Source organism: Arvicanthis niloticus, chromosome 9 (assembly GCF_011762505.2).
Source record: "Arvicanthis niloticus isolate mArvNil1 chromosome 9, mArvNil1.pat.X, whole genome shotgun sequence".
NCBI classification, from domain to species: domain Eukaryota; kingdom Metazoa; phylum Chordata; class Mammalia; order Rodentia; family Muridae; genus Arvicanthis; species Arvicanthis niloticus.
Window position 1 is genome coordinate 51674271 of NC_047666.1, and position 14291 is coordinate 51688561.

The 14291-nt window shown below is 47.6% G+C and overlaps 1 protein-coding gene and 1 long non-coding RNA gene across 3 annotated transcripts in view; one reads left to right on the forward strand and one right to left on the reverse strand.

The window, feature by feature from the left end:
• The window catches only part of LOC143443502 (uncharacterized), a 27819-nt gene continuing 13528 nt past the window's right edge, over window positions 1-14291 (reverse strand). Inside the window, exons 3-4 of the long non-coding RNA XR_013112562.1 lie at window positions 7278-7469; window positions 1-1196 (exon numbers count right to left, since the gene is read on the reverse strand). This is a non-coding gene — a long non-coding RNA (uncharacterized LOC143443502). The remainder of the gene's footprint in view (window positions 1197-7277; window positions 7470-14291) is intronic.
• Il17re (interleukin 17 receptor E) overlaps window positions 2885-14291 on the forward strand; it is a 12680-nt gene continuing 1273 nt past the window's right edge. Inside the window, exons 1-15 of one of the 2 annotated variants that reach the window (XM_034511893.2) lie at window positions 2885-3351; window positions 3682-3697; window positions 4371-4466; window positions 6750-6847; window positions 7079-7238; window positions 7313-7452; window positions 8358-8426; window positions 9340-9406; window positions 10312-10487; window positions 10576-10623; window positions 10705-10750; window positions 10849-11003; window positions 13249-13317; window positions 13730-13781; window positions 13860-13958. In XM_034511893.2, coding sequence (XP_034367784.1) covers window positions 3223-3351; window positions 3682-3697; window positions 4371-4466; window positions 6750-6847; window positions 7079-7238; window positions 7313-7452; window positions 8358-8426; window positions 9340-9406; window positions 10312-10487; window positions 10576-10623; window positions 10705-10750; window positions 10849-11003; window positions 13249-13317; window positions 13730-13781; window positions 13860-13958 — 1420 coding nt within the window. In that variant the 5' untranslated portion in view covers window positions 2885-3222. The remainder of the gene's footprint in view (window positions 3352-3681; window positions 3698-4370; window positions 4467-6749; window positions 6848-7078; window positions 7239-7312; window positions 7453-8357; window positions 8427-9339; window positions 9407-10311; window positions 10488-10575; window positions 10624-10704; window positions 10751-10848; window positions 11004-13248; window positions 13318-13729; window positions 13782-13859; window positions 13959-14291) is intronic. The other variant, XM_034511894.2, reaches the window with a different exon arrangement.

A 14291-nucleotide genomic window follows, 5' to 3' on the forward strand; every position in this document is an offset into this window, starting at 1 on the left:
ATGTTACAGGCACTTGTGTGAGGTGGGATTGGAGGGAAGCCCTTGGCACCATGCTTAGTTTGCAAGCCCCGCTTTTCTGCTCTCTAGCTCCCACTGACTGTAAGGCCACTCTGTCAGGAGACCCTGTTGGTTCAAAGAGGAAGGTGAGGCCTGGAGACTGCAGGCTGACAGTGGTTGGGAGGCCCCACACAAGTGCAGCTTCCTGGACTGCAGACTTTGACCGTGACCAAATTACTTTCCCTCCTGCTTCCTTATTTTCACCTTATGAAATTAAACAAATTATCCTCACTTATCAGCCTCACAGGTGTTCAGAGGGATCAAATACTGCTGTTTCTTTGTGAACTGGAAGCAGATAAGGGACTTATTTAAAATGTATCATAATTGATGTTCATTTAGCTGTGTCGCACCTACATCCTGACAGTCACTGCTAGGCACTGGGGAAGAACACATGAAAATCTCTCCTCTTATTTAAGCGTGAGGATTGACCCCAGGGCCTTGCATACACTAAGCAAGTGCTTTGCCACTGAGGTCATACCCAGCCCCTTTTTACTTCCTTTAAAAACTATTATTTTATAGTTGGGAGTAATGGCTCATACTTTTAATCCCAGCACTCGGGAAGCAGAAGCATGTAGATCTCTGTGAGTCTAAGGCCAGCCTGATCTACATAGTGAGTTCTAGAACAGCCAGACTGCATATGAAGACCTTGTCTTACAAAAACAAAAAAATACAAAATAATAATTTTTGAAATTATAATTGTCGTATCCTCTCCCACTTTCTTTTCTCTAACTCCTCCATTGCACCCCCTCACTTAAACTCATGGCCTCCTCGTTTGTTTGTTTGTTTGTTTGTTTGTTTGTTGAGATAGGATTTCTCTGTGTACCCCTGGCTGTCCTGAAACTCACACTATAGACCAGGCTGGCCTACAGAGTAAACTTAGAGATCTGCCTACTTTGGCCTCTCAAGTGTTGGGACTAAAAGCATGTGCTGCCGCCACCCATTTAATTGTCACACACACACACACACACACACACACACACACACACACACACTTACTTTGAGATAAGAGTCTCATTAAGTTGCCCAGACTGGTCTTGAACTCATTCTGGATCAGGCAAGCATTCAATATGTGATCCCTTTGCCTTAGCTTCTCAAGCACCTGGGATTACAGGCCAGAGTCATTGTCTGGAGAGTTGGACCTGTGGATAAGAGCATTCTTGCAATCAATTCAGGTTCTGTTCCAGCATCTACATGATGGCTTACAACGATCCATAAGTACAATGCCAATGGAGCTGACATCCTCTTCTGACCTCTGCAGGCACCAGACACACACAGCACCCATATGTATATGCAGATAAAATGCATGCATACACACACACACACACACACACACACACACACACACACACAATCTTTTTAATTAAATTGTTTAGTTAAAAACTCTGCTAGTCGTTAGCTATCCCTTCTTTTTTTATAGAGTTCCATGTATATAAGGCTAGTCTAATATGTTCTGTGTAGCTGAGAATGAACTTGAACTTCACCTCCCTGAAGAACAAATCAAGGACTCCAGTGCATGCTAGTCAAACGGCCTACCAGCTGGACCACATGCCCCAGCCCCTAGTAAATGCAATTTTAAAAATTATACTTATCTGTTTGCATGCCATGACATGCGTGTAGAGGTCAGAGGACAACTCATAGGAGTTAGTTCTCTCCTACCTTGTGAGTCCTGGGGCTCCAGCTCGGTATAAAGTGCTGCCATCTTATCTTTACGTGCCTTCTCATCTTGCTACCCTCCCCACAATCTTTACATTTCAGTGAATGCAAAAGCAAGAGGAGACTTTTAGGATAATAGGTAAACTGGAGACTGCAGATATGAGTCAATAGATTTAGGACTGCCTCTGCTGTCAGCCTCTGACCTACACATGAGCCTTCATGGACAAGCAACCTGCCCACCCATGCATAAAATACTACCCCCCCCCTCTCTCTCTCTCTCTCTCACACACACACACCTAATTTTTTTAAATTTTAATTTTAAAACAGAGACAAGCAGGGCAATGGTGGTGTGTGCCTTTAGACCTAACACTGCACTTGGGAGGCAGAGGTGGATCTCTGAGTTCAAGGCCAGCCTGGTCTATAGAGTTATAGTGAGTTCCAGAACAGAGAGAGAGAGAGAGAGAGAGAGAGAGAGAGAGAGAGAGAGAGAGAGAGACAGAGACAGAGACAGAGACAGAGAGACACACAGAGAGAGACAGAGAGAGAGAGAGACAGAGAGAGAGACAGAGAGAGAGAGAGAGAGAGAGAGAGAGAGAGAGAGAGAGAGAGAGAGAGAGAGACAGACCAGTGGACATGCCCTAAACTGAACTTTCCTTCCATCACGGGCATTGCCAAGGAGAGGGCTGATGCAGTTCAATTGCTCCATGAGTGAGAGGAAGCCGTAAGATGGGGAGGGTCCCCACAAAGCTTGGAGCCTTGTCAGCCTTTTTCCTGCACCGGAAACCACAGGAAACCAGGTCAGTGCGTGGGGCTGCTCCCTCTGCTCCAGAGCTCAGCTGTCAGCTCTGGGACTTCCTGAACAATCATTTAGTTGGTGCTTGAAGATAGAGACCAGTCTGACAGCTGGAAAGAGCTAGTGGGCACAGACAGAAAGCTGGGCTTTAGTGGAAAGTCAGCCTGGTGGGGAGCCCGAGTGCACGTGGGGGACGCAGGAGGCTTATTGTTTTATAACGTTTACTCATTTTTGACTTCAACAAGTGATACACTGATCACTTCTCTGTCTTCAGCATTCAGTGTAGACGAATGGAGAGTAGTTGTTCATTTCTCAGAGTGAAGGATGTGGAACTGTCTGTGGCAGAGTATACTAATATGTGTGTCAGATCTGCAGTATTGGGGTGTAGGAGGGGTTAAGAAATGGGTACACCTCCACAACAAGGTGCAGGTCCCTTTCCTGTTAACTGTGCCACACCAAGAGCCTCCTGTGACTCGAGGGCAGTAAGGCTTTCTACAGAACAAGCAAGTGTTCCTCAGTACCCTGGCTCAGGAGAAGGAATGTGACCAAGCCTGCTGGTTAGGATCAAGGAGGAGCTTTGGGGCAGGGTGGATCCAAGGCAGGGTCAGGTGAGAGCGCCTGCTGGTACAGTGTGTTCCTCACAGCTCCAGGGCCAGGCCCTGCTGCTCTCTTGCAGACAGGAAAGGCATGGTCTCTGTGTCCTGATCCTATAGAAGCTCATGGGGAGCCTCAGACTGGCAGCCTTGCTCCTGTCTCTCCCCCTACTGCTCAGCCTCGTTGTGTCTGCTCAGATTGCCTGCTCCTGCCTGCCACGTTGGACCAGCCACTGTCTACTGGCCTGCCGTGTGGTAAGGTCCTGGTGCTAAGTGAAGGGGCACTCGCTTGGCACAGACTAGAACCCTTCTTTCCTGCCCTTTCCTACCTCTGAAATCCTGTGCTCTAGTGGCAGCCTCCGTGTGTGTCCTCTATGTGGTCTTGAAAGGGTTGCTAAGGTTCTGGTGAACTGAGGTCCTTGGCAGGGTGGGACTGAGAGAAAAACAGCTGGCTGGACAGACTGTGAGCTGAGGGTCTCAGAACCGGATGATTTGATGCAGAGATCAGGGAGAATGCACCTTACTCGGCTCCCTTCTAATGATGCCTCTCTCCGTTCTTTTCCCTTCTGGGCCCCGTATCTTCAGGATAAACGTTATGCTGGTAAGTCTTATTTCCTGTCCTGTTCTTCCCGGACCCAGTGAGCCATCCTTGGCAGTTTTGGTTCACAACCCAGGGAGTAGTCTGATATCAGTGAGAAAGTACGGACTAGTCTAGATTCCTCAGATTCTATAAATGCGTAGGCAGAGTTCTCCACTCTTCCATCTTCTGACCTTGGCTTCTGAGCACCAGAGTGGAAGAGAAATGACTGGAGGATGAGGGCAGTGTTGCTTCCAGCCAATGGGGAGGATGAAATGAGCGACATGGCTAATCTCCAGGCACTCCACACAAGTGGCTCTTCCTATCACTGGCCTCCACTCTATTAGGAACTATATACTCTTTTATACTTTATGGTACATTCAACTCTGCCAAGCTTTCCCTGATGCATTCTATTGCTCAAGACAAACCCTCTTGATGGATGAGCAGTCTGGCACCTGGGTCTAATAACGTTCTCAAGATCATGCTTGAAAGACATGTCACAGCTCAGCCCTAAGTCCATTGGGAGGAGGTAGGAGGGACCTCCTTAGACCCTACTGTTTCTTTTTGGTTTTGTCTTGAGACAGGGTCTTACTATGTAATACCAAAGCCTCCATCCTTTAATCCTCCTGTCTCAGCTTCCTAAGCAGTGGGCTTACAACCATGTGTCTCTGTGCTGACTTTCCTTTCTCTGACACAGGATGTTCTGCTCAAAGCCCCTGCCCTACCGTCCTAGCCACAAAGCCTTGGCACTGGTCTTACTGTTTGTGGCTGTGTCTGGTGTCACGTTCTTCAGGTAGGAAAAGCAGCTTTGAGCCACTCAAAGTGGAGGTGTGGATTGGGGACAGTTGAAGGGTCAGTACATGGGCTGACACAGTGCCAGTTGTTATATTGGAACGGGTTTTTGTCTTGTTAACCTCAACAGGGACTTAGAACATCCTAAAACAGCACATCACAACAAGCACTTATGTGACAACTGTATCATTGTGGAGGTGCCATCTCCACAAAGGGTACCGATCCTAACAGTGTGTTCTATGGACCTGCTGTTGTTACTTTGCATCTGTAAAGTGGGATCATTTTACTCTGCTGTTCCATCGACTCACTTAGTACACACTGAACACACACTTTAAAAGTTGCAGTTATAAGGGGATAGAGAGATGGCTCAGTGATTAAGAAGACTTGATGTTCTTGCAGAAAACTTGAGTTCACTTCCCAGCACCCAGGCACACAGCTCCAGCTCCAGGGAACCTGATGTTTTTGACCTCTTGGTGCTCCTGTGTTCATTCGCACATACCTATACACAGGTACACAGGCACACACACATGTGCATAATTAAACATAGAATCACAAAATGTTTAGGGGTAACAAATTTTATCATTAGAAATGATGTTTCCATGCCTTTAATCCCAGCACTCAGGAGAGAGAGGTAAGCGAATTTGCATGAGTTTGAGGCTAGCCTAGTCTACAAAGTGAGTCCACAACAGCCAAGGCTGGTCACACTGAGAAACCGTGTCTCAAAAGAAAAAGGGGGGGGGGAGGGACAGAAATCATGCTACAGCTAGGCAATGGTGGCACAGGCCAGCACTTGGGATGCAGAGGCAGGAGGATATCTGTGTTCAATGTTAACCTGATCTATAGAGTTAGTTCCAGGACAGCCAAAGGTACACAGAGAAACTGTGTCTCAAAAAACCAAAAAACCAAAAAAACAAAACAAAGTTATGCTACAGTGAATACCTACCTTTGTGGAAGGTGTGTATATATATATTTTTCTCTACTTAAGAATTTTTAAATTGTTTTACTTATGTTTAAATGTCTTATTGGGGCTGGAGAGATGGCTCAATTGTTATAAACACTTGTGCTCTTCCAGAGGTTCTAGATTCAATTCCCTGCACCTACATGGTGGCTTATCTCTAACTCTGTTGTTCCAGGGAGTCCAATGTCTTCTTCTGATCTCAGGAGACACCAGGCATGCACATGGTACACATACATATGTGCAGACAAAACATACATACATGTAAAATAAAATAAATCAACCTAATTTTTTTTAAAGGTTTTTTCAAGACAGGGTTTCTCTGTGTAGCCCTGGCTATCCTGGAACTCACTCTATAGACCAGGCTGGCCTCGAACTCAGAAATCTGCCTGCCTCTGCCTCCCAAGTGCTGGGATTAAAGGCATGCACCACCACTGCCTGGCTATAAACCTAAATTTTAAAAAAGAAACAAAACACCTTTTACTTATTGTTTAGAAATATCATACATGCATACAACCTATCTTGATCAAACCCACCTACAATTCCTCCCTCCCACTTCCCCTGAATAACTCCCAAGCATCCCTGTCCCACACTCATATCTTTAAAAAGAAGCAGTTATATTTTGTGTAAGAATATTTTCCTGTGTGTGTGTATATATATATATATATATATATATATATATATATATATATATATATGTTACATGTAGTGCCCATGGAAGCATCAGATTCCCCTGGCACTGGAGTTATAGATAGTTGTGAGCCACCATGTGGGTGCTGGGAACCAATTCTGGATCCTCTAAGAACAGCAAGTGTTCTGACCTGCTCACTCATCTCTCCACACACACACGTATCCCTCCACTTTTTGAGACAGAGGCTTACTGTATAGTCCTGACTCACCTGGAACTTGCAAAGTAGACCAGGCTGGCCTCAAAGTCAAGAGCTCTGCCTGTCTCTGCTTCTTGATACAAGTATAAAATCATGCCTTGCTCTGTTGTTTCATAACTCACTGAGTCCAATCAGTGGGGCTGCCTACTGGGTATTGACTGATCTTGCTGGCTCAATCTTGCACAGATCTTGTGCACAAACGCCACTGCGTGTCTAGAAGACTTCAGAGTCCTCCTCCTCCTCTTCTGGTTCTTACATTCTTTCCACCCTTTCTTCTGTGTTCTCTGAGCCTTAATACTTTTTTACTGAATCATAATTTTTGCCACCAAAGAAGCTGGATATCATTGCTTTCCTTGATTTATAATGATCCAATATTGGATCAAGTCTCAGCAAGGACAGAGGCCATGAATACCCAGATAAGAAGTGTATCTCCCTCCTACAGGCCTTCAGTGGGGCTGGTTCCCTCTCTTGGTGAGGAAATCTAAAAGTCTTCATAAATTTGAAGTCTACTGGAGGCACAAGACACCAGCATCCTTCCAGGTACCCTGTAATTTATGGCTCTACCCTATGGTTCCAACCCCTTTCTTTTTTGCCCCTTACTTTGTTCTTCAGCTACAAAAGAGAGTTTGAAAATGTAAACATTACACAGCAAGGAAAACTGAGGCCAAAAGAACTTGAGCAATTTGCCTGTGGTCTCTCAAGTTCCAAGGCAGAACTAAAAGGCAGACTTCCTGACTCCTGGCTTAATACCACTTTGTTCTCTGCTTGCAGAGGAAGCTGCTAGACAGTTCTTCCCCCTCTCAGGAAAGCCACCACATTTCCATCCTCTTCCCAGCCATCTCCCACAGAGGCCTGCGCACCAAAAGGACCCAGCCTTCAGCTGCAAAAGGAATAGAACATCTCCCTGAAGCAGGGTCACAAAAGCATGGAGGTAGGCATGATGGGTGACCGGAGATGGTTTCAGCCTTACCTGAGCCAGGGTCAACAAGTCTTCCTTCTTCCTAGGACTTGAATTCTCCTTTGATTTGCTGCCCGAGGTACAGGCTATTCGGGTGACTATTCCTCCAGGCCCAGAGGCCAGTGTGCGCCTTTGTTACCAGTGGGCACTGGAATGTGAAGATATGAGTAGTCCTTTTGATACCCAGGTATGTAGTGCCTTGCCCTATAAAGAAACAGATCACACAATTCCTGAGCAAATGGAGGAGTCTAAGGCCTGGAGAGAGAAAGTAATTGCTCAAAACTTATAACATGAGGTATATAGTATTAAGACTTTAATTTGACTAGACAGAAAAGGTGTGGGCTATGTTATTTGAGAGGAGAGACCAGAAAGAAATGAGCATGGTATAAAGAGACCATGCATGATTGCTGGCATTGTACAAATGGAGTGGGAGGTAGAGGTAGGAGGATCAGGAGTTTAAGGTTAGGCTTGGAGATAAAGTGAGTCTGGGGTCAGCTTGGGATACATGAGCCCCTGTCTTAAGAAAAACAATAACAAAAGCTTTGTTATTTCCTCAAGAGGTGGTTCCCCTGGTAATCTGACAAAATGGTCATTTGTGTCTTGGCACTCTTCTCTCGTACCTTTTGTCTAGCCCTCAGAAAATTATGTCCCCTAATCTCCCAGGCCAGGTCCTAGCAGCCCACGTCAAACTCCAGTCATCACAGATGCCGCTGAGCATAACTGAGCATCACAAGCAAAGACTGAAACCATATTCTGGAGTCCTTCATTCTCTTCTTGTCCTCAGTGGCTATGCCTTCTAACTTCATGGTGATGCTAGCCTTTGGTAGAGCTGATGCTTCTACCACTCGACATGGCATATAACTGGAACTCAAGAGCTGTGTATTCCTTCCCCTACCCCCACTCCTCATAAAATACCTCAAGCAAATGGCCAGAGTATAGAATCAAGATCTTATGAGAAAAAGAAGTAAGTTTTATATAGTAGGAAAAATAAAGCATATTGTCCAAGGTCTTAGCTTCCTCCTACTTTGCCTACAATGCACATGCTTTGTCTTAGGCATCTCTTTCTCTCTTCCTTTGTGGTTTTATCAACAGAAAATTGTGTCTGGGGGCCACACTGTAGACCTGCCTTATGAATTCCTTCTTCCCTGTATGTGCATAGAGGTGAGAAAATGGGGATTTGGGCTAACCATGGCTCTTTGCTTAGCCACATCTTCAGTAAATCAATTTGTAAAGGACTAGAGATGGATGGAGAGATATCACAAGCCCTACAGCACTAAAGAGAAACTCCAAAAAGACCAGGGATGCTTAGGAAACTGCTGCTGGGCTGTGAGCCACAGACTCTCAGAGGTAGAAGGGTCCTAGGCAGTTCCACCTCAGCCCCGCCTGGATGTTCTTGAGAGCCAAGGTTGCATATTCCTCTCAAAGCCACGCTTTCTCTAGCCCTCCATTGTAATCCTCCATGTCTCCTTGTAAGTCTTAAGATAAAGATGTTTTGGGCACCATTAGGGGAAGAGGAGACCTGAAAGAAGGATAGAGACCCAGGGAGACAAGAAACTGCCAGAGATGACAGCAGGTAGACGCTCAGGGAGTCCAGGATGAGGAATAATAGGGCACTGGGTATGGTGGGAAAGCCCAGAATGTGGGTAGGGAAAGCCTAAAATTGCCAGGCAGTGGTGGCCTTTAATCCCAGTACTTGGGAGGCAGAGGCAGGTGGATTTCTGAGTTCCAGGCCAGCCTGGTCTACAGAGTGAGTTCCAGGACAGTCAGGGTTACACAGAGAAACCCTGTCTCAAAAAAAAAAAAAAACAAAAAGCAAAAAACAAAGCCTAAAATTGAGGAATGTGGTCTGCAAGAGTTCTTTGTTGCTGGGTACAGTTCTCTTTGGAGAGCAGAGGAGACTGCCTTATTCACTGCTCTCTCCTATGCTCTAGAGCCCTAACCCTTCCCCTTACTCCACAGGGCTCCCTGGCTATTGTCCTAAGGCTCAGGGTACATTACAGTTGTGAGCTAGAGCCAGAACTGACGATGTTCGAGAAGCCATTTCCTTGACGTTGTCTATGCTTCATCTCCCCAGGCCTTCTACCTGCAAGAGGACACTGTGAGGCACAAAAAGTGTCCCTTCCAGAGCTGGCCTGAAGCTTGTGAGTGTTGCATTAATCCGGATTCTCTTCTCTTCTCTTCTCTTCTCTCTCTCTCTCTCTCTCTCTCTCTCTCTCTCTCTCTCTCTCTGTGTGTGTGTGACACACACACACACACACACACACAGAGAGAGAGAGAGAGAGAGAGAGAGAACAGCATGAGCACATTTCTTACATTTCTTTGGGGTGGGCAGTGTCTTGACATCAACCTGAGATGAGCTCCCTAAGTGCTGAGCGTTATGAATGGAGGAGGGCCACCCAGAGAGTGATGTGGGAGAGGACCAACTAGAGACCCAGGCTCACTTCCCAGCTCTGCCATGGATTATCCCCAGACCCCCGCTTTCCTTCATCAGTAAAATCCCAAACTGTTGATGAGGCTTGAAGAAACTATTTCATGGGGAAGTGGCTGGTATTATCTAGAGTGCTGTGTGCACAGCACCAACCTTGAGATAAAGAGCACTCAGATACAGGTAATGCAAAGCCTAGTACCCAGGCAGGGTTATCTTCAAGGGCTGTCTACAGGGCATTGGCTCAGGAAAAAAGCCCAAGACACTATTGTGAGCAGAGAGGGTCTCGGAGGTGCCCACACCTGAGCTGAGCTCAGGAAATGGATAGGTGTTATTAGAAAGAAGAGTCAGGGAAGATGTTTAGATTCTGGGAGGAGCCTGCACAGATTCTGAGTCCAGGGTGTTTTGAATACAGTGTGGAGACCCAGGATGGAAAGGTAAACGCAAGAAGTCTGGGTAGAAAGGTGGGTAGGGAGAGTGGAGGCATGCTTGGCTGCTGAGCACCTGTGAGCAGGAGTTGTGCTGCAACTTTGGGATTTTCTCCTGGTGCCCTGGAGTGGGGGTGGGGAGGCGGAGCCTCAGCTAGCCTATAGCCTCAGCCTTGGACCTGCCACCTCCCAGATGGCTTGGACTTCTGGAAGTCAATCCGCTTCACTGACTACAGCCAGCACAATCAGATGGTCATGGCTCTGACACTCCGCTGCCCACTGAAACTGGAGGCCTCCCTCTGCTGGAGGCAGGACCCACTCACACCCTGCGAAACCCTTCCCAATGCCACAGCACAGGAGTCAGAAGGAGTAAGGGCAGCCACCTCCCTCCAAGACTGAGGTGGGGAGGGTCAGGGCCCAGGGACCTTCTCCCTGACTAACTCCCCTCTCCCAACAGTGGTATATCCTGGAGAATGTGGACTTGCACCCCCAGCTCTGCTTTAAGGTACAACACTGGGCAGGGGGCTGGCAGTGGGGGGAGGGATGGAACTGAATTCTGCTGACCTGCCATGCCTGTGTTTCTCAGTTTTCTTTTGAAAACAGCAGCCATGTTGAATGTCCCCGCCAGAGTGGTGAGTCAATAAGGAATCCCTTCTCCCACATCTCATCCCTGCTCACCTGTGACCTCCAGGTCCAGAACAATCCAGCTGTGATCACTTCCCACAAACAGGCTCTCTCCCATCCTGGACTGTGAGCATGGATACCCAGGCCCAACAGCTGACTCTTCACTTTTCTTTGAGGACGTATGCTACCTTCAGTGCTGCCTGGAGTAACCCAGGTTTGGGGATGGGTACCTCCATGCCTCCTGTGTACAGCATCAGCCAGGTATGGCCTACCTAAGGTTTGCTTCCCACCAGGTTTTCTTGGCCAATGCCAATGCATATTCTTGTTTGTTTGTTTGTTTTTCAAGACAGGGTTTCTCTGTGTAGCCCTGGCTGTCCTGAAACTCACTCTGTAGATCAGGCTGGCCCAAACTCAGAAATCTACCTGCCTCTGCCTCCCAAGTGCTGGGATTAAAGGCGTGCGCCACTGTCTGGCTGGCCATGCATATTCTTAACCTCCCTGTTACTTCAGTGAGGCAGACCCTGCGTGGGTGGAGGCCAAAAGGCCCTCAATCTGTCATCTGTCATAGATATTGATCAGCCTTGGCTTACTGGCCCTCTGTCAATCTGTGGGGTTTTTCACAAGAGAGTTTCTGAGCCTTTCAGTGCCTCAGTTTAGAGAGAGAATAGTTTCCAGATGCTGGCACTTCCTTCTTCAGCTACTCTCCAGTCCATTGAAGCCACTGCCATACTGTGTATATGGTGTATGCATATACATGTGTAGGTGCGAACCTGTGGGTGTAAACAAAGAGACCAGGGGTCTTCTATTCATCTCTACCTTATCCCTTTGAGACAAGGTCTCTCACTGAACTTGGAGTTTGCTGTTTTCAGCTACATTGGCAGCCCAGTGAAGTCCTGGGATTCACCCATCTCTGACCCCCAATGCTGGGGTTGCATGAATATATAGCCATGCCTGGATGCCCACCCCCTCACCCTCAGGCAGGTTTCTCTTTGTAGCCCCGGGCGTCTTGGAACTCAATCTGTAGACTCAGAGATCTGCCTGCCTCTGCTTCCCAAGTGCTGGATTAAAGGTGTGCACCATTGCCACCGAGCTCTTTCTTTTTTAAAACTATGGGTGCTTAGAGTTTAAATTCAAGTGCTCTTGTTTGCATAGTCAGTGCACCCACTGGGTCATTTTCTCAGCTCTGCACTGTATATTGACCCCTTACCCCAGCTGTCTTCTCCCAGGACTCATGCCTCTACAAGGCACTGGTGCAGCTCCATCATGTAGGTTAAGGATAGGTTGACTAGATGACTTTGTTCTGTGTGTCTGTGTCTGATTTTAAAACCACAGTCAGATTTACTCACAAAAGCACAGCAATAAGCTGGCCAAGCATGCCGCGTCTCTACGCACAGTTCTCTCTTGAAGGCCCCCTTGCAGCCTGGTTATCGCTTTGAGCCTTATGGGCTCCCAAACAGACAGAGGGTAGCAAACACTTACGATCGGAGTATCTACCGGCCTGACAGTTGCCTTGAGACGAGTCAAGCATGTGAGGGGTGCAGAGTAGAAGGGAGGTGGTGCTCCTAAAGGGTGGGGTTGGCTGATCAGCCTTGTAACTAACTTGGGGGACACAGAGTGGAGCCACACTTATCTGCAGACAGACGGCAATCTGCTCACCCTGCATTATGCACCAGGAGGTATAAGAAGAACACACAGCTGGGCAGTGGTGGTGCACACCTTTAATCCCAGCACTTGGGAGGCAGAGGCAGGTGGATTTCTGAGTTTGAGGCCAGCCTGGTCTACAGAGTGAGTTCCAGGACAGCCAGGGCTACACAGAGAAACCCTGTCTCAAAAAAACAAAACAAAACAACAACAACAAAAAAGAACACACAGAACAGGCTTTGGCCTCTTCTTAGCCATGTATATAAATACATACATATATCTTAGCTTAATATATATTCGTGTGTATATATCTATATACGTATGTTATATACATAACAATTATATATCCGTTTATTAAAGTTTCCATATGCAGATTCCCATTTGATGCTCCCAGTAACCCAGTAAAGATTATTGCCCCTCCCATCTGCAAACACAGAATCTGAGGCTGGGGAGGGAGGAGATATCATCCAAGTCCACAGAAAGGTCACAAACCTAGAACTAGAAAGGCAGCAGTCAAGCCTCCACAGCTCATTTTTCTCAGTGGACAAGACGCCTCTTCAGTTGTGTAGGGGTGAAGTGATGCGTACATGCTGCAGGACACAGACAACGGCTGTGTCTCCCTTCTTCCTCAGGATGGTACTCTGTGTGCGCGTGTGTGTGCGTGTGCGTGTGCGCGTGTACGTGTGCGTGTGTGTGTGTTAGCTCAGCCACAGCAACTGATATCTGGGGGAAATCAGTGGTAGTTGGGGTGGTTGGGGAAGCTGTCTGGAGGTGTCACTGGCCTTTAAGAAGGCAGGATGGAGGCGGGAGAGACACCATCAGATTTGATGTATGGGGACAGCCATTCTACTCTTTGTCCCTACAGACCCAGGGCTCAGTCCCAGTGACTCTAGTCCTCATCATTCCCTTCTTGAGACAGGGGAGCTGCATCCTGGTAAGAAATCCTACCCTTACTCCTCACAGACCCCCTAGCACAGAGTCCACGAAAGTGTTTGGTTTGCTCAGTGTTTTAAACTGGAATTAGCCGTCACTAGTTATATGCTATGTTAGAAACAAAGCAAACAAACAAATCACTTATATTTTGCCTTCCCATAAAAAAGAGAGAGAACCTGGTCTTGCATGTCCACAGTGAGGTGTGGTGACAAGGCCCAGCCCTCATTGCTGGCCGACTATTTCAGCTGGTCTGTGCTTTCCAGCCCAGGCCAGATGTGGGAGCACCTATGGTCTCACTGGCAATTGTACTAGACACAAAACTAGAGCTGCAGGAATTCCCAAGCCGGTGGGGACTCCCTCCCTGGGAGGGAGGGGTAATCTGGCTCACATGAGTCGGGGCCCTGTGTCCTCAGGTGTGGAGGTCAGATGTCCAGTTTGCCTGGAAGCACCTCTTGTGTCCTGATGGTGAGTTCTTAGGGGAGAGGACGGAGGGAGCATGGGCACTCAGGAGATAGATGGCTTGCCTTCACCTGCTTGATTCAGTCTCCCATAGACACCTCGGGCTCGTGATCCTGGCACTACTGGGTCTCACCACTCTACTGGGTGTAGTTCTGGTCCTCCTCTGCCGGCGCCTACTGCCAGGTAAACTCACCTTTGGTCGTAGGAGATTCAGATGGTCCCAGCACCTTTTGACCAAGCGAGGGCCAAAGCACAGGCTGCTATTCTTAGGCCCCCTAGTGGAAAGGAATGGTTAAGGCAGGGCAAAGGGCTGTGGGTGCAGTTTGTATGTGTACCACCACCCATCCAGCTGCAAGAGGCGGTGTTGGGGGCGAGGGGATTGTTTACTATCCAGCCTGTTGTGCATTAGAACCTTCTCGTTTTCCTCAGTAGTTTGGGGGATTGACTTCCAAACGGATAAAGGACACATTGTGCATACAGGGCACCCTAGAGTATAGGCCAGAGGCCCCAAGGGCA